The sequence below is a fragment of the Eutrigla gurnardus genome (genome assembly GCF_963514095.1).
Source record: "Eutrigla gurnardus genome assembly, chromosome: 18".
Classification (NCBI taxonomy): Eukaryota; Metazoa; Chordata; class Actinopteri; order Perciformes; family Triglidae; genus Eutrigla; species Eutrigla gurnardus.
Genome location: NC_139929.1, coordinates 18659844 through 18687563, shown reverse-complemented (window position 1 = coordinate 18687563; position 27720 = coordinate 18659844). Strand labels below are relative to the sequence as shown.

Below are 27720 nucleotides of genomic sequence, written 5' to 3'. Positions count from 1 at the left end.
GCATCTAAACCGTGTAAATCCACTTTACAGGTAAATTTTTTCATATTGTAGACTACTTTTAACAATAGTCAGGTCAAATATATCATCTTTGTTTTAGTCTGTCTCCGATGAACAATTCAAGACTGCAAAAGATGAAAAAAGGGATGTTTTGTTTCAAACAAAATTTCAAAGTTACAAATGCAAAATAATCAGATTAACAATCATGTTCTCTAATTGCAGCTGACTTGTTTTGAGATTAGGTTCAGCTCTGTTGTCATGGCAGTAAAAGTATTCAGACAATGAAATGTACAAAAAGCAGTATTGTTTATATATAAATATGATATATAAATATGAACATGCTAAAACACACACAGAATGAAGATGTGACAGTTACAGTAGGTAGTGCAGGTGAAGTATAAACTACATAGTGCTGAGTGTAAGTAATAGCCTGATCATAATAGAGAGACATTATACATACAGCTGGAGGTATGATATGAATACACTATAGATATGTAGGGGTTAGGATTAATTATGAATAAAATACATGTAAGTACACACAAGAATACACATTTGAAACTGTTCTTGAACCATTTGAAGCTCTTTTGGTCTCTTTTGAAAGATAAAACTTTTAAATTTCTCCCCCAACAGTCAGAATCACTGTCAATGCTACTGACATTGAGTTATATGAGTTATAACACACTGGAAAAAACTTTTTTTTTACCCTCGCCTAAATATTTTTATAAATAGATGCCTGCAGATGACCACAGCTGAGACGTCAAAGAATGAAGACTTACACAGTTCAATTTCAAATTTGAAGACAAAAGAAATGTACAGCTGTTTTGGTATGTCTCAACGTCTCCATAAAAGACAATTTGGAGACTCCTTTAGAAACATGACCACTTGCTGAGAATAACGAGGCTCTTATTCTTCAACGCTTTCATGTACTGTAGGTAACGCTTAGCTATCCTATCCCATATACAGGTGTACTGATACAAGGTAATAGAGGCAGTATTACATTATCTTTGTGCATATAAAACAGTCAAAACAGGTGTTTTTGTGGAAAAACTGTTTATATCAAAAAAGAGCTGCATGGGTGTGTAACTCGCTGTGACTGTGAGTCCTGGTGTCCTTGGGAAAGAAGTGTTTCAATGTATTGACATGTCTGTTTTGTGCAGGGAGTGAAGGGAATGAGCGGTGCTGCTGGAGCTCAAGGCGCCACGGTGAGTTCATACTTAAATATATAATTATATATGTACGACAGCATTCTTCATGACGTGATTTTACCATGTAAACAAATAATATCTGTCAATTGTTGAAGGTTCAGTTATGTTATATTCAAGCTAAAACACTATTCTTTAATGAATCTAGAGCGTTTGTCTGATGACAAAGATTGAATATGAATACAGGTTATAAGAACAGGAACGTAATGAATGCAGTTAAAATACCTATAACTTTAAATATACCGAGCAACTCTTATTTAAGTAGTCCCATAACTATTTAAAGGAAAGAGTACCCAGGGCATGAAGACAAGATTTATTGCTGCTTTTACACACTGCTGTGTGCTAGTAGCCTCACTGCCACTTAACATGGGCAATGAGCAGTCAGGCTGATTTAAAGCTGGGCTGGGTAGTATGTTTTTGGGGTTTTTTGGTCATTGGGGAAAGATTCCTCCATAACCTTTCAGCATATTTTTATTCATGTCGTCTAAGAGAAAAGTGGATTACTGCACCAGCTCCTCTTACATTAAGCAGAATGTGTTGCAAAATATGAACTCAACCTAAAAAAAAAATAATTGGAAATATCATCATAAAGGGGCTGTCATAGAAATAGAATAGAAGCAGAACCGGGAGGCTATTGAACTGTTATCAATTGTCACAATTGTCAATTGAGAGTACAAAAGAAGATGGTGATTGTTGTTGCTATGGTGACAACACAGGGCCTTCCGGTGAGAGTTGTTAGTGCTCACCTCAGTGATTCCACCACTTGCTGTAAGTAAGTTTACTTCATACAGAAGTTTCCCACTCACCCACTCACACTGTCACAATGGCAACGGTACACATAAAAACGGCCGCCACTCTGACCATCCTGCTACGTTGATTTGAATGGAAACGTCCCTTCTACTCCTGTTTGAGTTCTACGGGGTCGATACAACAATTTAAAATGCCAACAACGTACCTGTTGAATGTCAGGCCACGTTAGCGTCTCAATGTTCACTCCTTTACATCTTGGGTCTGCAAGTGTCAGACTGGTTCATTCACCACTGTCGCTCCAAACACCCACACACTCCTTATACAAGGCGACGTGTCGAGCAAAGCACACGTACAGATCTCCACCACCGGACATATGTACGCACGAAACACCCACACATAAACAGGAAGCCTGTTTTTCCTGTCTTTTCTAATTACACAGCCTCCAGTACTGATATCCAGACAGCCAGTATGTCTCCATGTAGTACACACACACACACACACACACACACACACACACACACACACACACACACACACACTGCACCAAAAACAGTGGACCCACATGTTTGCATGTGCATGTAAGACGTTTGTAGGTCCACAGTAGCAGACAGCGTTGCATGCAAAGCAGCTCCCCGCTCCACCCCAAAACCTCCTTTTCTAATCAAGCTGATGTTTACATGGAACGGTGGGAAACTGTAAATGCAGGTTTTATGATGCTAAATAGTTTAACGATATGACATTCTCCCACTTGTTATTGCCTTGTAATAGAGGCTGGATTTCAGTGTCTCCATGTCCATTTCAGGATGTTTAATTATGACACAAACAGTACTTATGAAATTATCGCCCTTCACTCGGGGATGCCTGAATGAGAACGACAAGCAACGCTTCAAATAATCTGAGCAAACGTTATTATATTGCTAATGCAGTGCAGGTTGGGAACGAGTACCCATTCAGAATGAGCCGACACTTGGCTCCGGGTATCGGTGCTTGCAGCTTTGCAGTACATCCAGCATCCAGTGGTGAAGCGTGGTCAATGAAGCGTAGCCTGTAAAGGCCCGCCGCAGAGCCCCAAAGTCCCGCCCTCGCTGACACAGAGCGTTGGTCCCTCATTTATTGAAAAGTGTATTAATTCTGAATGCGTCACGTGCCTAAATTTGCACCAGCCTCATTCTCGAGATGTGCATGAACACATCCGGACACAGATAGACAGTGATTCCTTGCTCTATACTTCCATAATATGGAATTATTTCTTCACTACAAATCAATTTAGATATGCTGTCGTTAGTGTCAGATAATGTTTACAATAAGGACTAATATGTTGGTGAGGGATGCTGTGATCAGGTGTCAACTTAGTTGCTAACAACAAGAGCTAGAGCACCCCCAATAACCTTGCTCCGTCTACTGATTCTAGAGCACCATGGGAAACTTAGTCCTTTTAACACATTTGTCCTTCTAACTTATCTTCTGCATGTTAACGTATCACTTTTCCATATTAAAACGATATGTGCAGTGTTCTCAGTATTCGCTGCGTTAACTGTTTTATATGTATTAATAACTTTGTCCGTCATGAAATCAACATCAGTGTGACTAACAAAGATTTAACACAACATTTCGTGCCTATACCATTCATAACTTCCATGTGCTAAGCTAGGCTTACCATGTCCTTTCCCTATATGTGCTAAACGCACAGAGAGGATATATATCGATATATGACATCTATAAGCCCAATCATCTTCCAGGTGCCTCCTCATATTATAAAATCTAATCAATACAGACTTTAATTTCTGGTTTTGGATTCGATGACAGTTTATTGAAAAGCCAGACTGAAGGCAGCAATTAAACAAACAAGAGCAGTGCATCGAGGACTCTACTCTTAATGTTTCATCCAGGTGTTGTTAAGGGCACTATACAGCCTTTAAAAATGCATTCTCAGAATTTAGACGATAAAAACAGTCCACTATATAGTTAATAGGGAGCAGCTTGAGACACACCAAATCAATTCATTTCTATGGCATCATCACAATTTGTATCTGCTCATGGAAGGTGAAGTAAACATGTGCTGTGTTTTTGCATCAAAATCAAATTTGCAGAATTCTTGAAACTGGAATTGAAGAATCTCACAGGCAACAAATTCTAAGAAGCTTAGACGTGACTTCACATATCGGGCCGAATACCTTCGCACTCGGTCAGCTCTCCTTTCCTCACCTGACCTCTCAGCTCGTCTGCCGTCCTACCCTTCCATGTTCTGCGCTCATAGTTAGAATGGTGTTTCCACCACCAGGATCTACTAAAGGCCGATCATGTATATTCCTCTGCTGACAGGCTTGCAGGCCTGCTCATGACAGATGGATGAGTAGGACAGATGTTATGATGCAGGTTCCGCATCACTCGGTTTTCACCAGAAGAACAGATACATCTCATATTTCAAGTATCACCTGGAGATAATCTCCCTGATACCACTCAGAGCTGTTAGTCAGCATTTTGTGTGCATACGTGCACACTACAAGATGACTCAGTACTCAGACCTCCTCAGGACGTGGTCTGGTCAACTGATCAACTGAAGGTCCAACATTGATAAGCCCAACAGAGCTCAGAAAAAAGGGTTGAATGTCTACTGTACATCATCTGAACAGACATAATTACGAAGATCATGTGATATAACTGAAAGCTGCAGAACAAGTGAGTAGGTTGACATGAAGTTCACGTTATCAAGCCATCACCGTGTCATCCACAGGGCGTCCAAGGACCTCCTGGGGAAGTGGGGCCAAAGGGACCTGAGGTAAAGTGTGACTACGTATCGGACGATTTGAACATTACACTTCATGATTATCCTGCCAAAATCATCAAAATATGCTGAGACTCTTAAAATGGCAATAAAAAGCACATTTTGTTAAGGAATACATTTTTTTTTATTTTTGGTGAAAAACAATTTTATTATTTTGAATAATCATGAATCAAAAAATCTCCCTGCATAAAGAATTGATATATATGTATTCCTTCATCGTCCCATCCCTTAGTGTGATTGAATCAGGATCCCCATTCCCATCAGGTGTTTACTTTCTGTGTTGTCTTTCTAGGGAGACGTAGGCTTGCCTGGACCACAAGGACCACCTGGAATAAATGGATCACTGGTTAGTACAACAACACCAGTCTTTCATGTGGGAAAACATGGGCAGAATCATGGAATTTGATGATGAAAATGAAATCGCACAATCAGCCAAAATGTGGATGCAAATAATAAAAAAAATGTTGAAAGCACCTAAGCCAAATAAACAGAAATAAAAATGCTGCACAGTCATCTCAGAGAGGCCCTCTGAGATCGTTCATGTAGTTGACACTTTATGACTGCACTTCATGCCTTGATCGTGGATTTGCAGACAGTAGAGTATCTTCCATTGAAACTTTGGTGGTCAAAGTAAAGCTAGCAACAACCATAGACTGTATGTAAGATGTCATATTAATTGCTAATCACATTGGTCGCGACAGTATTGACCTGTCAATCCCAAGGTAGCCCCGCCCCTAAAGCATCCCCTGCTTTATTGTCTGTTTGACTTTAAATGGCAACATCATTTATTAATGAACATCATGCTGGATTGAAGAAGGTATGAGACCATGGTTACTGAGATAATAAATCAAGTGAGAAGTAGGGTCATTTTCTCATAGACTAGATATGCAATCAGACTTCTTTTTGCAACAAAAGGAGTCGCCCCCTGATGGCCAGTAGAGAGACTCATGTTAACCTTCCCTATTGTCCTTCAGCTTTTTTGTTTCATATATATATATATATATATAGATATATATATATATATATTATGGTTTAGTCAAGTGAGTCAGACAATTAGTCTCATCTCCAAGACTAAAAATACATATTACTGTCTCAGTGGGCTCATAATGAGATACTTAATTCAGCCCAAGTAGCATATGATTCCATGTGATTTACATCACAATGCCATTGAGGCGGCAAGTGGCTGTTCATTTAGAACCAAGGTCAGATGAGTGTGTACAGCTGTACACACAGTGAGTACACTGCTCTCTAGTGATGTCCAAATGAAGCTTCGTGAAGCATTTTCTTTATGTTCTGAGCCCAATAGATGGCGCTCTCTGTTCAACAAAGGGTTGAAAGCAATGGAAATATATCGGCCTTCAACCCTTTGTTGAACAGAGAGCGCCATCTATTGGGCTCAGAACATAAAGAAAATGCTTAACGAAGCTTCATTTGGACATCACTACTGCTCTCTAGTAAACACGATGACACACAGACAGCTTCAATTACAGCAGAGCATTGTGGATACACAGACGCCGCTGTGATCGCTGGAAATGATCTATCTCTGCTGCACTCTTGTGGTGAAAGTGAGACAGTACAGATGGAGTGAGGAGAAATGTTTTTTTATTACAGAATCACAAACGGCACGTCATATTTGAGGAATTCAGAATAAGAGAGAGAGAGACAAACAACAAAACAAAATACAAGTGGTCAATCAGGAATAAAAGTACATATATTGATAAGGAAAATAGCTTTTTGAGAGTTAAAAAATTGACATAATATCATTTGTATGGTATAACGAGAAAATATGGGGATAAGTAAGTGTCAAGAAATGACATGTTTGTGTGAAATATTTTGCCAATAAAATTCAGTTATTATTCAACTCCAGTTTGAGACCAACATTTTACATTTTCCAAATAAATTGGAATAATTTCATCATTATAAGTCATACGATATTGACAAGCATCACAACAATACCGAGTAGGGAAGATAAATATAAATGTTGTATGGTTTCTGTTGGGGAACTAGCAGGAGCAGATTTGGTTATTAATAGATAATTATTAATATAAATACTGCAGGTGTCTTCACTTTCTGTGTCAGAGAGATGGGAAGCTGCGTAGCCGTTACGGCTGTCTCTCAGTTGAGCTTGTCTTAAGGACTGTGTGTCGGCTGGTAACTGTTCCCATCTTCTGCATGGCGGGGGAGTCGTCTTTTCACTACAAGAAGAGTGAGAATCAGACAAGTCTGTGGTTAGTTCATCAAATCTGCTGTTCAGTAAGGAGTTGACCTCATCACTCACTGAAGTTTAGTTTCAGGATAAACTCAGGGTAAACCTGTCCGAAGGCTCTGTGCCACAGATGAGATGGACTGTTGAGGAAGGAGGGGGGAAAGAAGATCTCATTTCGTAGACCTCGGTTTGGCCTTAGCAGTATTCAAGGAATGCAGCAGTCGTAGGACATGCCGAACCTGTACGTTTCCTGTGAACATGGACATTAAGCGACATTAAGCATCTAACGAGCAGAAAATGATGAGTTGGGAGTGAGAAAGTGTTGAACATACGCATTTTAGGATCTTAATCAACATCAAATATGGAACAGAAGAAAAAAAACAATAACATCTAAAGTCACTCATTATGGCTCCCTCCGAGTGGGTATGGGGGCAGAGTGGGCCAGCCCCCATCCTAAAAGGTCTGAGGGGGTCCTAAGTCTACCAAGAAGCCTGAATATAAAGAGACTAAATGGTTGGCTGCATCGGCCTTCTGCAATCACCCCATTCCTGGGCACACCAAACAGCTTAGTCTTAGTTCATTTATTAACTTATACATTTGTACTTGATTATTATTAATATCATCATGATTCATGTATTTTTATTATTATTATTATTATTATTATTATTATTATTATTATTATTATTATTAGCTTGGACTGGATTTAATTTCTCCTTTCCATTAATATTATAATGATAATATGATAACAATAAATAATATAAATTAGTATTAAACCTATTTATCCAGTTATTAAACTGATTTATCAACGTTACTATATCTGAACCACTATGAATACATGCTGCACTTACACAACACACCAATGCTCACAATAGTCCCTGTAACAAAAACAACAGCAAACTTGTATATATATTCACATCCTAACATCCGTTCCAAACATCCTATTTTAATGTCATAATTTAATACATAACACGTTTTATATAACGCCATCATTTGGCAACTCTTTTTTTAAATCAACATATATAACTATTTGTGCAATAATATTACACTTATTTTGATCAGCCATACAACTGTGTTTTTTCTTTTTATTGGCTCATCACTATTTTCCCCTCACAGTCACAGTGTGATTACAGGACAAATACGTGAAGGCACATGGGAAGTTATCGCTGGAGCAGACTGCTTTGTTGAATATGAAAACTGGGCTGTGTCTGGCTGTTTATGAGTTTGTATGGGAATGTGTGTGTATGTGCGTGGACCTGAGCCATCTCATTTCTCCCTCAGTACCTCCTGACTAAGCCGTCACACACTCTGTCACATTCAGCCCAAAGCACCGTGCCATTCTCCTCTCATCTCATTCCATGCCTCTCTTGTCTTTTCCCTCCCAATATCTCTCTCGCCATCCAGGGAATCCAGGGGCCCCGGGGACTGCCTGGAGAGACCGGACAAGATGGTCCCAAGGTCTGTGCACTGAACGTTATAATTAGTTATTATGCTAATGGGCCGCTGCTCCCTCCCTACCTGTTCTCTTCATGTTGCTGTAGAGAAAACGATATTTTGCTGAGAGGGAGGAAACTGGTTTGGTATCAGATTGTAGGTGTTTCTGAATATGTGATAAATACAAGTCTGCAATGCATGCATCCTATTTGGACTGTTGGTGTGTGTATACTTGTATTTGTCCCCTCAAATGAAGAAATGTAAGTTTTACTCACAGAAGCAACATGAAGTTGTTAACTTTTACTCAGTAGTCTGTCTCTCTGCTTCGTAACGCCTGTTTAATCTCACCTCAGTGAGTCTTTATACAGAGGTGGCCTGCTACAACGTAGTGATGTCCAAATGAAGCTTCGTGAAGCATTTTCTTTATTTTCTGAGCCCAATAGATGGCGCTCTCTGTTCAACAAAGGGTTGAAGGCCGATATATTTCCATTGCTTTCAACCCTTTGTTGAACAGAAGCTTCATTTGGACATCACTACTACAACGGTCACTAAGGCAACGGTATGCGTACAAATGGCTCAGACCATCCTGCGACATTGATCGAAATGTGAAGCTCCCTTCTACTCATATTTTATTTCTATGGTTTTACTCTTTTAGACATTTACGCAAAGTGAGGTTTCCCCATATTTCAATTAATCAGGGTGGATGCAAATTGAACAGGGACGAGACAAGTAATGTGACTGAGAGTACAGTATTAATCACCACACAGCCTACTATTATTTATAGTCCACTTCGGCAGCCACACTCTGGTGTTCCCTCACTGACCTGGGTGATTAAAATAGAGTGTTTAAGAGTGAGGAAACCCACAGTTGGCTGAAGTGCCTCAAGCCTAGAAATGTAAGAAATACCATTAGAGTAGCATAACAATCACAACACAGGCATGTTCTCTTTTGAAGCAGAAGTAGGAGCAGTTTCACTCACGTAGGGGCTGCTAGTGAGCTAGCTAGCTTGCTAATTCCATGCTACAGTTACAGAATATAATATAAAAAAGCACCACATGAACTACTGTTTTTAACCAAATTCATGATGGCCCTTTCAATTAGCTAATGCTAACCTACTGGCTAGGCTTGTGATTAGAGTTGGGGAAGTGCTGTAAAGGACTGTAATTTTGGCACAATACAGTTTAAACTCATTAACATTTGTCAATTTCAGTTTACATGCAAGGCTGGGATATGTGTATGCTAGCAATGAGCATTAGTGTTTTAAAGGCTAACTGAAAGGGCCAAGGCTACTCTTTACTGGATGGTTGGTGATGAAAGCTGCCTTCATATACATAACCTGGCTCCAGATCAGTTATTAGCAAAATATGAACCAAAATCAATCAACAACACTATTAAATACCAGATACGTTGGTTTACATTTTGATGGTTTAGTTACTCTTTAAAGATTACAGGAGGTCCTCAGAAGTACTGTCAGACAAATGTATGTGTGTGTGTGTGTGTGTGTGTGTGTGTGTGTGTGTGTGTGTGTTTGGTTTAGGGGAGGTGTGGAGATCCAGGGTTCAATGGTCCTGTTGGTCCACCAGGCCAGAAGGTGAGAGGATTATCAACCACATCATAGTGTTTTCTTTAACGTATTCTTCCCAGCACTGCATACTCACTCCTGTGTTTGTATCTGTGTGCTGTCTGTCTGCACCCTTTGAGTGTATTCTTACACTAGATGATACATCTACACACACTTTAAGGTCACTAATCTCGGCCCCAGGCCGCATGTTTGACATCCCTGAACTAGATATATTAAAGATTTATATTCAATCCTCTCATGTATTTACGTCTCAATATGTTCGAAGGTTTAGTTATTCTTTGAGTAGTAGACAGGACGGTGATTGAGACAAATCCATGAAAATTATATATTTAATGTAAGCAGAGCATCACACAGACAGAGACAGAGTAGCTTTTGTGTTTATCTATTCACTTTGGAAAATTACGCGTATTGCCTCCATATGTCCTCTACATCATCCTCTAGATAGTCCTCTACATAGAACTCCCTGGACAGTAAGTAGGTAGTAGTGAATGAGAATTCAAACACAAACCTCAATAATATTTCACCTCTCCAGGGCTCAACAGGGGAGTCAGGGATTCCAGGACTGCCGGGTGACATGGGACTGCCAGGGTTCAAAGGTCACAAGGTGAGAGTCATTGCACATAATTACATAAATTAACCACTTAAAAAAAAGTATATATATACTGAATGAAGTCTACAATGAGCAACGGAGGGAACACTTTATAAACGTTTTATAGCTTTGGCTGTGAGGAGTTCATTTACATATTGTACTGTAGATGGAGAGCTTACCATAAAACATGCTTGTTCATGTATTATTCATTGTTGGCTTAGATGACCTGACTCATTTTCGTGGTGCTGTCCATCACACTTTAAAAGCCTCAGGCTCATAAATACAAATGCTCCTCATCTGTTTGACATACTGTGTTTTGTTTTCTGTACAGTACACACGTTGTCAACAAAGTGATGTTTTCTCTCTATTAGAGTTTGTTTGGATGTCACTCCAAAATGAGTAATGAAGTTCTAATGTTCGCTGCATTTTTAGGGGGAAGGAGGGGAGACAGGCTCTAAAGGATGCCAGGTATTGTACTTTTTCTTTTCACTTCTGCTGGAAAGTCTGCACAGTTAATCGTTTTGTCATGAAAGTAGAGAATTCAATATCAGCAATTGATTGTGGCGTCGACCATATGTTGCTAAAGCAGGCTGAGCATGTTATCTAAGTAATCTCAGAAAATAGGATCAAAAGTGGAAACCTGGAATTAGCATCATCATCTTTTTCAGTAGTTTACTGTTATTGAATTTTTTTTGCTATTGCCATTGTACATACTGTACATACTGTACATGCAATATTAAGTAATACCCAAGTTTATCAAAGGATTAGAAATGATGCACGTTATGATACTGGACTTGTTTAAACAAGTCGTTGTGTCATCATCAGCTACATGACATACAGAGCTCAGGATGAGGGGGTGCAGTTTATCATTAGCTAATCACTAGCTCTCATGCTAATTGCTAGCATGCTGGCTATTGTTTCATGAATCAACAACAATGCTACATACCCAGATACATTGGTTTTGTTTGTGAATGAGTTTTATATAAACTCCATCTGACATCAATAAAATTTTAAACGTCCCAGAAACACCCGGAGTACATTAATGAGAGCTAAGGCTCCACATGACATTACCTTAATTAAAGTTACTATGATCGCTGTTTACTCAGTGTTTCTTGTAAACTGTGTAAACATGCAGCAACTGTGGAAGTAATTCAGCAATATTGTTTTGTTTTGTTCTTTTGCTTTTACTAGCATATTTATGGGTTCATGTTGCGGTGATTTACATCAGCCTGTTCAGGGTAATTAGGATCCACGGTGCGTTAGAGTCTCATGTCTTCTGCAATTGTGAGTGTAGAAGCCAATCCCAAGTAGTGGTTGTTTTATTTGTTGTGTTTGCTGGTGCCTGTCCCAGCATGAACACAGGAAAACCTTCACTTTAAAACAGCCAGACAACAACCTGCTGTGTTTTCAGGACTTGAGGACATTCTGGGCTCAGCTCAGACCAGCGATCAGGGGCGATCGATTATTAAAAAAAAGTGTCTACCACAACATTGTCTGTTTACTTTCCAGATGAATTATGTTCTTTAGAATATTAGTTGTTAGTAATTATGAGTATATGTATGTCAAAACAATAATATTTCACAACTGCTATCACATTTATTGATGAGTTATTAAGCATTTAGTTCAACAGTTAGAACTCAGTTACTTTACTTCATTACAATGCTTGTTTATACTTCTACTCCACTACACCTCAGAGATAAATATTGTTCTTTTAACTGCACTACTGACGGCTGGGATTACTTTACAGATTCAGATTCCAAAAATAAAATGTCACCAACTAATAAATGATGATGTTTTATTACAATGAGTGCCACCTTTACCAGCTGCAACATTAAAGTGAGGAACACATCAATACAGTAATTTGATGCAGTGTATTATTCTGCATGAGGAGGACTTTGTTTGGTTCTTTAAGTACATTTTGATGATAATGAGTCAGTCAGCTGCTTTACGTTGACAGTCTGTTATTTTACCAACACTATCGCTCATTCACTAACATTATGTCATTAGGCTTAAATTTAAAATGAGAGAAATCAAAGCATGTGATGAATTCCCTTACTAATGGAAAATAGAGTGAGAACCCAGAAGAAGTTTAGTGCTGTACACAACAGACAACAAGTCAGGTTTTATTTAAGGTCATCACTAGCCAGCTCTCTTCCCTGGTTTCTCTTATTGGCTGCTAGAAGTAATCATGACTTTTTTTCCACACACACACACACACGCGCGTGCACACACACACACACCACACAAAGGCGTACCAGCATGTGTGTAAAACAAGCACAAACATTCAGTTAATAAGGATTTATCTTTTTGCAGGGGGAGCGAGGCAGAGACGGAGATCCAGGGACTCCTGGCTTACCTGTGAGTGTAGAGTCAAGCTGTTTCCACTGGGTGGCAGCGAAGCTCATGTTTCTCTAAGTGTAGCAGGGATTCAGATGTGTGCGTTTGTGAGTGTGTGTGCAGTCAGTTAGAAGGACCAAATGTCCCCACAAGGGCATGAGAATGAGGGAGAACATCTTGGCCAGTCATCACTGACATGGAGCTAAATTGTGGTTAGAACTTGAGTTCTTTAGTTTTTTTTGTAAAGTCTGTCTGTAGTTAACAACATAAATTCCCATATACAAGTCACCATAAAGACTTTATCACAAAACAAATATGCTAATATTAAACTCTGCTCATATAACACCTTTCTGAGAGGGACTTTACAAGGTGCTTGAGAAGATTAAAATCAGACAGCATATAAAAACACATAAAAATGCAATAAACAGATCCACAGAGATACAATACAAGACGGAAACTGACCAAATGAGAGGAGACAAAATACAAATGAGAGAATAAAACAGCACAGAAGCTCCAGAGAGTAATATATAAATGAAATAAAAAGTAAACTTCCGACAGGGATAACAAACAAGGTTGCCGGTTATCTCTCTGTTTCGGAGAGTTGTTCCAGACTCTCAGAGAAAAGCCACGGCCGAGCTCTGGTGTTTAGACTCAGCCATGAGGATCACAGTGTCACGGTTCACTTTCTTGATAATAGGGAAAAGGATCCAATGACACCTAGGCAGGTCGAGCTGAATTTCAGGCATTTAACAAAAAGTCAATTGTCAGTTTAGAGACTTACAGTTGAAAACTGTAAAACAGACAAATACATCTGACAAGGTGAAGAAGATCAGAGGCAGGCAGCAGATCTTAACGTGTGTTCACAACAGACGTAAAGCAACTTTTCGCCTGTGTTAAAATAATTACCCGTTGGTATAGAACTGGAGGAAGGAGATCGGAGTCGGCTCAGGGTCCAAACAGGGATTTAATCTTGATCAAGAGGAGAATTCACAGAGCAACATGCTGGTCTGTTACTAAGTGTAGACTCAAAGTGTTGTGAGACGAACATTATATTTATCCATCTTCTTGTGGGTGTGTTTTCACTTAGTTCACAGGGATGGAAGTCGTAAACTCAAATGTTTATCTAAACCTTGCATGGGTCGCAAACCCCACCTGGGTCATAAACCACACCCATGTCGCAAAACACACACGGGTTGCAAAACACACACAAATGGCCACAGGCCACAGGTCACAGGACACATTTACATTCTCACCAAACCTTCTCATGTGTAAGTCTTCAGTTCAGATATCTCTCATCAAGAAGTACAAAATTTCCATATCAGCCTGACAGCAGGATCATTTCGGTTTATTCGTGTTCCACAAGACGCACCGGAGAGGCTTCCCTACACGTAGACGCCAACCAGGTTTCATCCATCATGGCTGAAATTACCATTATTGCTGCATTGTACATGTGAAGTCCCAGATACACCAGGAAACCAAACACCGTCCTGTCTGAGTTCATGACATCACCCAGAGGTGCTCCGTGAATTTCACCAAGCTGGATTCATTGGATCTAGCAAGACACACATCGGCTGGTTTACCACGGTTGAATGAACCCAAAATCAAATATTTGCTGTGATTTAATTGAAATAAAAGCATAAAAGATGCTGAAATAACTCCATTATGATGCTGATCAGTAAAATGTCGGAAGTCATGCTTTGTTAGGTCTGTCTCTCAAAAACACAGGACTTTCACCCAAATACATGTTCACAAAAATGTTGTTTAATTATTGTAAAGTGAGGTTTGTAACATGTTTACATATTTTTAGTTCACGTATTTATTTTAAGCCCAACCATGATGACATCATGACTTAACATTGTTTAAATTGTCTTAAGCTGGTCTCCCACTCCGTTTCACCCCTCTTAAATTGCCTAAACCTAATGTTTGTTGTGTTAACTAAACCTAACTTTCGTTATGTAAACTAAACCTAAGGTTAAAGGAGTCATCACCTGGTTTTATACGTATCCAGCCCCCCTTGGATCGCTTTGGATCAATTCGTAAAACTTATTTGAAAAAAAAAAAAAAATTTTAATCAAACATTGAGCTTGTTCTGACCCTTTTTCGTACCGCGATTTTATCACGCGAGATTACGCGCGAGGTTTTGACTGGTCCGGATGTGCATTGTATAATATGTAATGAGGCGCGCGTTGATTCGCCGCAGGAAGGACAGAGCCGGGGGGGCTTGCCTGCATGCAGACTCCAAAACATAAACAGCCCCCTGTCATGGCGCACACACTAAATGACGAACCTTACGGAATTCAGGCGATTTCAGGTAGCGGACGGGGCGGGGTTGGGTGGTGAAAGAGGGGTGGGCTTATGCAAGTAGCCTCCACGGTGACGTCACCGTAGGCGCAGAATCAAAATCTCGTGCTTTAGGAATGCACACCCTTGTGTGCTATTCCTGTTCGGAAAAAGAGCAGAAGCGAAAAAACGGCGCCACTTTCAAACTCCAGCCTTTCAGGCAAGTTTCAACTGAGGTCAAACACAGATATGCATGTTTTAACAAGAGAAATTGCGATTTCCTGGTGATGACTCCTTTAAATTGCGTGTTAATGCACTGGATGGTCTTTGAGGTCTTTATTCATCACAACGTAAAACTCGAGAGCGGTGGGAAGACGAGAAAGAAAATGTGTCTTGCTTCATAAGGTGAGAGAAGCAGAGTTGCATAATTGATTTAACACGTTGAGATGGTCATCCTCATTAATAATTCACTTTGAGCAAAAATTCTGCAATTTCCAGCCTTCCTGCCATAGTTTGTGATGTATACCATTAAATAGGAATCACACAAATTGACATATTGAGTAGCGTTTAATAATTGAGCCGTTAGTATAGATTACTGCAGCAACAACGATGACGTGATGTGTGTGTGCGCTCTACATTGCATCATATGGAGACAGAGTTGTGTGGTCTCGTCTTTAACACTTTAGACAGATTAAACGAGCCCAGCCTCCATGTGACACACTCTCAGCCCTGAGAGTGTGTCACATGGAGTGAATCACACGTTTGTCACCATTGAAATAAACAACATATTTTTGTCTTGAGACAGACTACCTAATACTTACTGAGTATAATATATGTAAACTCTGCACTGCAGCCCAGGATAGGGTGTGTTCCGCTGTCCTGGTTTCTGCCTGTCTTATACTGGGAAGTAGCGTGGCATTCAGATTACAGCGTCTTGCAGAGACTTCAGTGTGAGTGTTGCTAAGAGAAACTAATTGAAAGAAGGTCTCTGTAACGGACCTGGTTTCATTTGAGGGCTCATATTGTGGGAAGGAAAATGTCTGTGATCTCCAGGTTATCACACATGTGCATCAGAGGATATGTACACAATGCTGGAGCTTTCTCAACTTCCTTTAACACTTTATTTTTTATTCACAACGAATGGCATTCTGTTGTAAGTTCTAGTGTTTGGCAAGCATGGCTGTTGAGCAAGGCAGTTTTCCTTTTTTTGCCTTTATAGACTACTTTATACTTTATAGACCTTTTATGTATTAGTAAACAGCGATGACATATGAGCATCAGAGGTGCCAAAACTACAGACATTCTATACTCAAGTAGAAGTACAGATACCTGTGTTCAAAAAGACTGGTAAAAGTATAAGTAGTGAATCAATCAATCTTTACTTAAGTAAAAGTGAAAAACTACAGCCTATAAAATAAAAACAATCAAACACTTTTTTGTCTAGCTGGTTGCTAGGTGGCAGGTGCGACAAAGGTGATGCAAAGAGGAAATCCTCTGTTGACTGGATAGTCTTGTTTTGGAGACTGCTCGGCTCAGCCTTCGTGTCCTTCAAAGGACCCAGCTAACGTAGACCACCAAGGCCGGGTCCTCCGAAGAATGCGGCTGTTACATAAGGACACAGGTTGTTTCGTTTCCATGGTTACGACATTCACCAAAGGTTTCGAACCAGAAACATTGTCGTTATGTGGCATGGGTTGTAACCATCCGTCTACACTATACTTGAACAAAACTTTCTCGATGCTGACTGAGGGGAAGATGCTTTTAGAGAATACTTTACTATTACCAATCTAAAATGTTTTGTCAGCTGCCGGTTTTGACAGGAAAGAGAATGGTTCTGCATCGGCAATGCAGAGCGACTAGCATAGCTTGTCTGACATTAACACAGCCTTTGATTTGTAAGCCGAAGTTTCTAAACATCTCTCTCTATTTCCCCTTCTCTTCTTTTCCTCCCCACCCTTCCCTTTCTCTTTTCTTTCTTCCATCAGGGTGAAGTGGGACCCATGGGAAGGAAAGGAGAGGTTTGTCGAATTAGAGTTTGCGGTATTAGATATAATCCATTCTGTCTTATTCTGCACCACAGAGAGGAGCCCTGTCAAGCCAGCCGGCTGCTATAGAAGACTTACAGAGCCAATACCTCCAGGCCCGGGGAAATCTGGCCCCCTGGGAGAAAATATACATCACAAAAGCCCTCTTTTCCAAAGGCACACGCATCTGAAATATCAAACACTCACTGTTCTGCAGAATCACAATTGGATCATTTGTAGGATGTCCACATCGTATTAGCATGCGTTTTGATCTTGAACAAAAAGCTGTGAAAGAGGAGAAAACTCAACATATTTCAAGTGGTAAATCTGCCAGCTGATCATTGCCAAGTGCACGTGTAGTAATTTTTTAAGGAAAGGATGCTCGTTTTCAGACACATAGAAAGCTTCTCACTTCTAGCCGGAAATGTCAACTGTCACCGGCAGATTTTATCAACTGCTATCGAGCTAGTTAACCTAACTAAGTGCCACGCTCTCTGTGAGTGTTTCCAGCTAACTTGTTAAAGCTACAAACCTGAAGACTGATTCTTAGTGCTAACCATGCCCCAACAAAGAGTGGTGCTTTCAAGTAAATTTTATACAGTGGCCAACGGTGGAATTACAACTTCTGGGTCCGCCACACAATGCCATCGTACCAAAAATACTCCCCGCCCCCATAGACTTGCATATATTTTTTTCAATATACTGTGTGTGTGTTTTTTATTTATCAGCCCTCAATGGGTCAACTTGAGCCAGTGGATGTTCGTAAAGGGAGGAGCTTTCAACATGTCAAATGTTTGTTTTGTTTCAATGTCATAGTAATTTCAAGCAAAAACACAATGGTTTTTACTAAAGTAGTTCCACCCATCCATTATTGGTCAAAGCTTCTCCCATTTATTGTCGCAGGAAAGCTGATCCCAGCTGACAGCAAACAGAAGACTTACCCAAACCCCAGCCCCTCTTGCTGTTAGGAGCCAGACCTAACCACTACACTACCATACCACCCTTAACCAAGTGGTTTTATTGTATAAACCCAAATAAGTAGTTTTGTAGCATTTTGTTTTGTTTGTTCCACATGTTACAATTTGACTGTTCAGTCCGGCAAATAAATATGTTTCCTTGGAAATGTAATTCCGAAGACAGGCTTGCAATTTAACCTTTTTTCTTTTGTACCCTGACATATTCTGTCATCCTGTGTCTTCAGACAGGAGTGATGGGTGAATCAGGCTACAGGGGGGCTGAAGGAAAGAAAGGGGACATGGGACACATAGGTGCTGTTGGTGCCAGGGGATTTCCTGGTCAGGACGGGTTGCCAGGCCAACCAGGCCAACCAGGATATCCTGGGAAACCTGTGAGTGAACCCTCTTCTGAGCATCTCCTCTGACCACCTCTGTCTGTGTCCTTGGGCAATGTCAAGATAGAGAATGTTGCATTGTGAAGATCCTGTAAATCTGCAAACACACCATCACAGTTTGAGCCTGTTTTCCAAGTCCAACATTCGCTTCAGCTCAATCTAAGTGTAATTGTGTGTTGCAGGGCAAGTCTCCCTCAGATGAACATCTTCTAAAGCTCTGCACTGAAGTTCTGCGTAGTAAGTATCTGTTTTAATGGCACTTTGCTGAGGACCAGTCTAAGCCCTGGTTTGAAACTCCTTCCCAGCACACAGCAAATGCTGGGAACAGCTGTCACCAATGTAGAGTTGCACACTTCTGAAAATAACAAACTATTAACTAACTGAGAAGCTATAGCACTCTGTGCAGTAGCAGACAGTCAGAAAAATAAGACAATATCTATGACGGCACATTTCTAGGATGAATACAGACATACACTGGTTTCTATATGGTCAGGCTAACCAACCTTGCATCCTACAAAATTACATTCTATACCACTTAACTATGCTTTCAATTAGGGTTCCAGGGTAACAGATTTATTTTCTGGACGGTTGTGATTTTTAACAGTTTATGAATTGAATTATCAATTTTTGAAGATTATGAATTCAAACAAAACTAAACAAGGAATGGTACAACTTAGTGTTTTAATGACTGATGTTCATGTCTCTTTAAAACAAACTTGTGATTCGTAAAGAGAAAACGCCATCATTACAAAATTAATTTACCTCGGAATGTTACTCAAAATGTGGTTCTGTTATGTGGAAACATTCTTTTATAGAGCGTGTTGTCAGATTCTGTGATGAAAGCCGTTTTGACATCACATTGAATGTACCACTGGAATACTCAGCACCTTCTGGCTGCTCCCTGCAGATCACCTCCCATCATTGCTCCAGAGTCTGGCCCCTCCAGCTAGGAGTGAGCCCTGCCAGAGCATGAAGGGACCCCCGGGCGAGCCAGGAGCACCAGGACCCAAAGGCTCCATGGGAACTCCAGGCTACCCTGGCAGGAGTGGCACACCTGGTTACACAGGACCTCCTGGAATGCAGGGTCCTGCAGGCCTGAAAGGTGACCATAAGAGCTATTTTCTCTTGATACTCCAAACATATTTATATACAGTGTCTCTTTACCCCAGTGGTGCATGATCAGCTGTCTGAAATGTCCATCTCTTTACTCTGATGAAGCAAGACGATAAATAACAACACTACTCCACAAGGAAGGGCATCGAAATGTACTGTTGCTTTCATCGGTGATTCAAATGGAAACAGTCAACGATGAACAAATTGGATGTGTTGATGTTCACTGTACTGCATAGAACAAGATCCTTAAACAAGCAAACATCAATGTAAGTCATCGGAGCAAAAGGCAACAAATACAGAATGATAACCCATCTCAATGAGCTGTATTTGATTTATCGCCAATTTGAGACAGGGAGTGGCTAATCAGCTGTGAAATGTGCCAAACTGTCCCACTCGACTGCTGCTTACAGTTTTCACTTTTTAGGCCAGGAGAACAGGAACTTACGAGATAGTAGGCAAACAGGAAAATAGTGAGGGATGGAGTTTGAAAGAGCAGGAAATTCACTTCCCGATCTCCTCCAATGCTTGCAGGGACTAATGAATCAAGAATGATGGGCTGGGTCGAAATAACTCAATACTCACTATATAGTGAGTTCTCATGGTTGTAGTTCTGTGTACAGTAGAGTGAGAATTAGTGTATCCTACTGTATATGGTGGACTCAAAGGTTCCTACAATTCATCTTGAAAAGTAGCGTACAACCAATGGTCATCATGAATTAAAATGAAGGAACATGACAGATTGACGAGAGAGCAGCATGACTAAGACAAATCCACAAAGTACTTTCATTTATTTAATACTTTGGGAAAATATGAATTGCCTCCACATTGACAAAAGAAGCTTATACCACTGCGTTGCCTTTCACATCAAAAGCCCTGGACATCTACTGTTTACTTATTTTATCATTTATTATTTCTGTATACTTTATTTAAAAAAACATTAAGTATTACACTATAATTACATTATATTACATTACATATTACATTATAACAGTATTTATTATGGATGGTCCACCAGATTAAGTCTAGTTTAAATTGTGTGACAGCAGTTACTGTATGTCATTGATGGTGCAGAGAAAATGTCCTCTATATTCTCAACAAGGTCACTGCCGTATTTCTATCTAGATGACCTTATGACCTTATTAGGAGTATTGATGCAGCAGCCACAGGGTTAGCATAGCCTAGCATCATCAATCCAGACTTCATTCAGAAAACAAGCATTTTAAAAGTTGTTTGCTTGTCGTGTTGCAGACAGTCGAGATAGACCAAACAAAGCATAATATTTTAATAAATCACCATAATTATGTAGTAATTTCAACATCCTTTGTATCTGTTTATTGCTATTAAATCACAGCATAATAGTTTCCTTTGGGTTCATGCAGTAAACAATCTAGCAGATTTGAACCATATTACCCAATGTTATGGTTTGTGAGTATGATGTAGATTTTAACATAATTACAGTACATGAATTTGCTATGCTAAACAACTTATTAACATGTTATTAATATGACAGCATTAACCATTTTTTTTACAAGTACAGCTTCAGTGTTTAGCCTGGGTTAGCTTCGCTTTGGACTCTTGTCAACTTGCAACTTCAGAGAGGAGAGGGAATCCAGGCTGGTTGTTGCACCAGCAGGCAAGCGGATCCTCGTTGAGTCTAGAGCCCCTTCTGTAGCAGCACATGAGTTTGGTATGTGCTCTAGCCCTCTTAGGTATGGACGCGGTTGTGATTGTCCGTGACTTCAGCAGATCTCTTCTTTTTTGCTCCAATCACTGACGCATGGGCACCGCTCCCTCCTTCACTCCCAGCATATTGCCTCGTTTACATTTTCTGGCTGAAATGTTGCAATGTGCCTGAACCGGCAAAGTTGATGTTGACTGACTTGAGACTGGGTTAGAACACAGCCTTCAAGATCCTGCAGCTCTCAATCTTACAGCTCATTTGTTGAAGATCTAATGATATTTTTTGGATGATGTCCACAGGTGACATGGGATCAAGAGGGCTCAAAGGCAGTAAGGGAGAAGGTTACCGTGGACCTATAGGACCACCTGGACAGCCAGGTCAGTAAAATCCATCATATTGTCTGAATGTTCTTTGTCTTTTAGTTCAACTAAAAGATGGGAAAATTTAATGGAACATTCATTTCATAAATGAGGCAGGAACGGCTGTGTTTGACCTTCTTTTCAACATTTTTCTGTCTTTCCTCATCACTGCAGGGATTCAGGGTCGTAGTGGCTTCGATGGAATTGGCCATCCAGGAAACCAGGGAATACCTGGAAAACCAGGACTGCCCGGAGATCCCGGTAAACGGGGCAACCCAGGGATCCCGGGGATTTGTGACGTTTCCATGTGTTATCAGACCTACAACCTCAGGGAACATTACAGCAAAGGACCCAATGTCTGATGACAGAGCAGCGTGGGAGTGGCTGTTATTAAACACACCCAAGTGCTTTGAGGAGGCGATTTACTGTATCACTGATTTAGAGAGATGCGTATGACTTTTGACTCCTATGACAACTTGTGTGGAGAAAAGCAGCGCTTCAGGCAGAAATAACCTCGTTAGTTGACTTTAAGTAATTAAAAAAAAGCAGGGCATTAATCCATGATGATGGAATTCATGAATAAAGCAAGTTAGCAGCCTATCTTATTGAGATACCAGGCTAACATTGCTACTTTATACAGTTTAAACGTGTAGGTTTATATGGGGGAGTTTCGGTCAGGTGAGCACCAAACTGGTTGTAACTGAGTTTATGTGTAAATAGCAAGACAGCTAAATAACAATCAAAATAGCTACCTCCTCTTCGAACTAGATTTTTCTTCATGGTAAGAAGGACATTTTTCTGAAGGCATTGTTAGCAAGACAGGATGCTTACAGGCTAACATCAACGCAACATGCATGCATACAAAGTAATATCTCAACAAAATGTATAAAATGTAAATTAATATAATAAAAAGAAGAGGTCTTGATGCATTTTTTTTTTAAAAAGCCTTGAGCTTTGCTTTGTAAGCTAATGTGTAAAAAATATATGAATTTTTCGACAGGAAATCTAAAGCAGACGGAGTCTCCTTTAATTAATTTAAATGAATTGAGTCTGTATTCAAAAAGTGCATATTATTAAGAGAAATGGATGAGAATTTACACTACTGTGCTTGAAAGCTGCAGTTGCCTTGGCTTCACCTGCCTTCAGTCTGCCTGAGATAAATGATTGTCCGCAATGAGAAAAATACAGTCCACTCCTTAACCAATGAATTGGGAAGTGTCACAACCAAAGAACACCATGATTATCTCATTAACAATTAGCTAACGGTTCAGTTAGGCAGTTTGGTCAAAGGTAAGAACTTAAAAAAGTTAATGTATAATTGAAAACAAAAGGAATTCTATCGCACCAACCACGATGTCGTTAGTTTGCAGTTCATTATTTCACTGTCATTCTGCTTGTAGTGCAGCCCACATGTAATCCTTTCTGGTGGAAAAACATACACTATAGTGTATAGTGTATGAAGCACCAGGGGTTGTGTGAATCTATCACTGTGACACGTGGGGTTTAATAATGCAGTCACTGTGCATTTTTTAACAGTAGCATTTATTTTTTCTGCCAATATTATATAGACTTGTTTTTCTTTGTATATGGGTGACAGTGCATTTTCAAAAAGTAGTCTTTATTTACTTCAATGGTAGACTAATGCAGGCTTATATTTGGAAAGATTCTTACATTAAAGCAAATAAAGTAATTGATGCTTTCTTTTTAATTTACGTAAAAACGTTATCCACAGCTTCTCTGCATGTCTCAATTCAAAAGCCCCCCACCCCCAATTTAGCTGCTGTTTGAAAGGCTTACACGATGGCTCAAAGGGCAAAATCACTGAGAAGTACAAGTGGAAATAATTAGTGAATGAAAACAATAACTGGTGAGGATGTAAACCATGGTTATTATCTGTGGTTATGTTATTATTTAAATACAGTATTTTCAATGAGAATTTATGACATACCAATTGTAATAATGAGGCCAAGCTCTTTTAATAAAACATTCTCAACAAAGTTACAACACATTAAAAAAGGTTGTTAATATCAGCAATTTGGTTTACTGATGGTTGTGTCACTGCTGTCTTGGATCAGAAAACATATCACTGTTTGTGCCACTGTATTGATGCTCAACCACACTGTTTTAAATGGCACAAGTTTGTGGAAAAACCTATTTATTTCAACATAATTACGTCATACATTGCTTCTGCTTCCAGCTGAACACTAGTCTTTATCTTTGGTCAATTTTGAAATATGACTTTGCAGCATTTAGTGAAAGTAAACAGCCTTGGAAGCAGAGCCCACAAAAGAGACATGATTTAAAGACAGTTATGGGATGGTATAAATTATTTTTTAAATAAACTGTGTGAACCCATTATTGTTCTGACTCCTGTCAGTGTTTGAGTTACGTGATTGACCTCTGGTGCTAAATTATGGTATTACGCCTACATTGTAGACTCTGATTGTGGTCTCCATTTTTGTGAGTCAGTCTAAACAGCTCAGTCAACCAGTGCACATGCAGGCTATGTGCTCCACCACAGAGATGTTTGTCCAATCCTTCGCAGGGCTTTCTTATTTTACGAAAATAGTTCACCGAAATGTGTTTCTGAAAAAAAAATGTATGCGAGAAATAAGCTATGCAGTTACTGACTCTGTCTTAATCTTGGATCGACAAGTTTAAAAGATTTTTGAGAGCTTGCGGTGGCGCGCCGTCTCTCGAAACTCGCCGAGACCCGAAGGCATTGCACAGCTTCTTACATAGACAATGAATGGGAAGCGTGGACATAACGCTGCCTGTGGACACGTACCTTCAGACAAAATCTCACTCTGAACAAAGAGTCCTGCCTTCAAGTAGATCTATCAGTGAGTATGGTTGCTGTTTGCATAGTTTTAGCTAGGTTATATAGGCTGAGTTACCAGATGGTTAAGCCTTTTTTTATGTTAGTGAGTGAATCCTACTCTGTAAAATATGTTGTATGATTACTAGTGATGTCCAAATGAAGCTTCGTGAAGCATTTTCTTTATTTTCTGAGCCCAATAGATGGCGCTCTCTGTTCAACAAAGGGTTGAAGGCCGATATATTTCCATTGCTTTCAACCCTTTGTTGAACAGAGAGCGCCATCTATTGGGCTCAGAAAATAAAGAAAATGCTTCACGAAGCTTCATTTGGACATCACTACCGCGCAGGCTAGCGCAGGCACGCCTCCCGTCACTCCCATCCGCGCAAGTGGGAAAGAGGGAGGAGAAGAAGGCATGAGTGGGAGACGAGGAGGAGACGAGGCTTGGACTGGGATTAACACAGCCGATTCAGATCTTCACCAATCAAATGAGCTCCTCTCCACCTTTAATGCGCCAAGTTTCGTCACTTGACAACCCGATGACAGAAGCAGCGCCGCCACTCCCACCACGTGCATCACACGCTGTGCGTGCGTATAATCATAATAATTATAATGCCGATATTATATCACTATAGAAATTGTAGGCACATTTTAGGCATGTCTATCACGAAACAGGGTCAAAAGTGCTGTATTTTTTTTAAAGATTTTTTCAGGCATAGATGGATTTTATTAGCAGTGGATAGATATGAAAAACAGGAGAGAGAGAGAGAGGAAGGTGTGACATGCAGCAAAAGATCTTCGGACGGGATTCCAACCGGGGTCGGCGGCGTATGCGTACGTGTAACATACATGGCATGCTCTCTACCAATCCGCCACCTGCGTGCCCCTAAATCACTGTTTTTCGGGTAGGGGGGGGCTGAGAGAGATGTGAACTCGTAAGTTTGCATCACAGTTTCAGCTGTGTTAATTCAGTCAGGCTGAGTTTCCGTTACGCGTGCCATCCGCCTTTGATCTGACGTCAGATGTGACGGGACAATCTATATAGATATAAATTCACATGTTGATTCAATTAGTTGCATTAAATAGTGTTTGTTGTGATTATTTATTACATTTAAATATGCCTGGAACTGTGGAAACCTGCCTGTGATGTCTCGGTGATGTGTGCGCACTGCGCGCCGGTGAGCCAAACTGCCACTCCGCCAGCTGTAATTCGCCTTGCGCCAAGAGTAGACCAGGTTGGAGCTGGCGGGCTTTCGGCGAAGTCTCGGCTTTTTGGCACGAAACTTCCACTGCGCCAAGCTGAATCTGTGACGCCTCCCCCTGCTGCGCCGCCACACCCATCTCGGCGCAGGCGATCCACCAAACTGCCAAACTGACCGTGCGCAAGGCTGCGCGGGTCGAAACTTGCATTGCGCCGGCTCCGCCACCCTGCGCTGCGCCACGAAACTTGGGCCCATTATGTTCGCTGTCTGTCTCACAATATAAGTGACGTATCTGCCAGGACAGAAAACATATGCCTTAATCTTTTGCTCTGTTAGCTAGCTTACTAATTGTTCATTCTCTTAATCGCCCATAACTCTTTATTGAATACAATCATGCACCATTCCTGTAAAAACTTTACATTTGTACGTAACCATATGTAACCGGATGATATATGGTATCTATTCATTTCGGTTCTTTGGTGTCCTCGTTAGTCTGTTTTGCGACAGGTATGGCGATCGCGGCAGGTGTGACACACCCCTTTCCGGCACCTTTAGTGCCGCCGTGGCCTCGGCCGCTAATGTGGGGTGGTTATATACTCCCCGGTTATTTAGTCTCTCTCTTCTGCCGAAGCGGGTGCTGCGTGTTAGCAGCTCCGCCGAGCCATCGTATCCCGGCGTCTGTGCAGTGTTCCGCAGGTATGTAGCGCAGTCTCATGACGTGACGAAGTAATAAGATGCTGCGCTGACGGTCCTTTGTTGTAGGTTGGCGCGGTGGGCCGGGATGGTGTGTGTGCGTGTGTGTCCCCCCTGTCCGGTTAGCTGCCGCTGCTGCCGCCGTAGCTGCTAACAGCTATTAGCGCTGATGCGGGCTTGACGCAGGTAACCCGTGCTATGAGCTAAGTGCTATTTTTGTCTGCTAAGTGTGTTTAGGTGTTGTCACTAACGATTGCTTTTGTTTTTGAAGCTTGTCTGGCATTGGGCTGCTGTGTGCCCTGCCTTGCCTCCAAACTCTTGCCTTTAATGCCTAGCCTCTCCTTTTAATAGCCTTGCTCTGTGTATTTAGCCTCTGTTTTATTAGCCTTGCTTTGTTTAATGCGTACTTGGCTGTAACCAGTTGCGCTGCTCTGCGTACTTGGCTGTAACCAGTCGCGTTGCTCTGCGTACTTAGCGTAACCAGTCGCGCTGCTCTTGTCGCATAGACAAGCTTTGAAGCTACTGGAGTTCAATCTTGTCCGCTCAGATCAGACCGTGAGTTGTCAGTGGGGGGTAGAGGGAAAATATTGCAGCAGTGACAGTGAAGGACCTGCTAAATATATATGTTGCATGGTTTATCTTGGTTTTCTCGTTTGAGTTTCCAGTTGATTTGTTTCTTTGTTTTTTTGAGTTTATTTAAGAGCAGTGACCGCTGCTGGAGCTAGCTGTTTATCTGCCCCCTTCCTCTTAGCTGGACCGCTACGGATGGGTGTAAGTGGAACACCATATTTTGTCTGACATTAAAGAAAAGAACTATATAAATGTTTTAGAGCTAACTTAATAAAAATTGTTTACTGCGAGAAATAAAGATTGTTAACTTATACATTATACGTGCCTGTATTCATTTGTGTGCGGACCTGTGTATGGGATGTTTTCGGGAAACCCCCTCTGAGATATTAAAGTTAAAGGAGTATACTCTTTAGGTGAAAGTTGGCGTTGTCGGTGTTATATAGATTCTCTAGATCTGCTGCTCACAGTTAGACGGGGCCAAGTGCACGCCGCGGCAGCGACGGGCCACATTCTTGGCGTTGTCGGCAGGATCAGGCCACACATAGAAATTAAGTAGGAATGGAAGGGACATCAGCATGGCAGGATGGTCAGAGTGGTGGACATTTTTATGTATTACCTATTATGTTTACGAGGTCAAAGACTCTAAAGACTCTTAATTACAGGTGCACAAATCAAATTTTGCAAGTCACAGATTAAAAAACTGACACACTCACATTTTTGCTCCTACTGTGGTAGTATACTGTATATGGT

At 40.6% G+C, this 27720-nt stretch overlaps 1 protein-coding gene and 1 long non-coding RNA gene across 2 annotated transcripts in view; one reads left to right on the top strand and one right to left on the bottom strand.

Annotated features, from left to right (window-relative positions):
* Positions 1-24043, top strand: part of LOC311028839 (uncharacterized protein) — a gene marked incomplete at its 5' end in the record, with an annotated part of 80038 nt that extends 55995 nt beyond the window's left edge. Inside the window, 14 exons of the mRNA XM_084033634.1 lie at positions 1155-1199; positions 4684-4728; positions 5027-5080; positions 8342-8395; positions 9909-9962; positions 10486-10557; positions 10975-11010; positions 12856-12900; positions 17145-17177; positions 18385-18531; positions 18717-18771; positions 19442-19636; positions 21628-21705; positions 21862-24043. Of these exons, the coding sequence (XP_083889760.1) occupies positions 1155-1199; positions 4684-4728; positions 5027-5080; positions 8342-8395; positions 9909-9962; positions 10486-10557; positions 10975-11010; positions 12856-12900; positions 17145-17177; positions 18385-18531; positions 18717-18771; positions 19442-19636; positions 21628-21705; positions 21862-22049 (1101 nt within the window). The 3' untranslated portion in view covers positions 22050-24043. The remainder of the gene's footprint in view (positions 1-1154; positions 1200-4683; positions 4729-5026; positions 5081-8341; positions 8396-9908; positions 9963-10485; positions 10558-10974; positions 11011-12855; positions 12901-17144; positions 17178-18384; positions 18532-18716; positions 18772-19441; positions 19637-21627; positions 21706-21861) is intronic.
* LOC311028995 overlaps positions 1-27720 on the bottom strand; it is a 386496-nt gene that overhangs the window by 186814 nt on the left and 171962 nt on the right. The gene's annotated exons all lie outside the window — the stretch shown is intronic.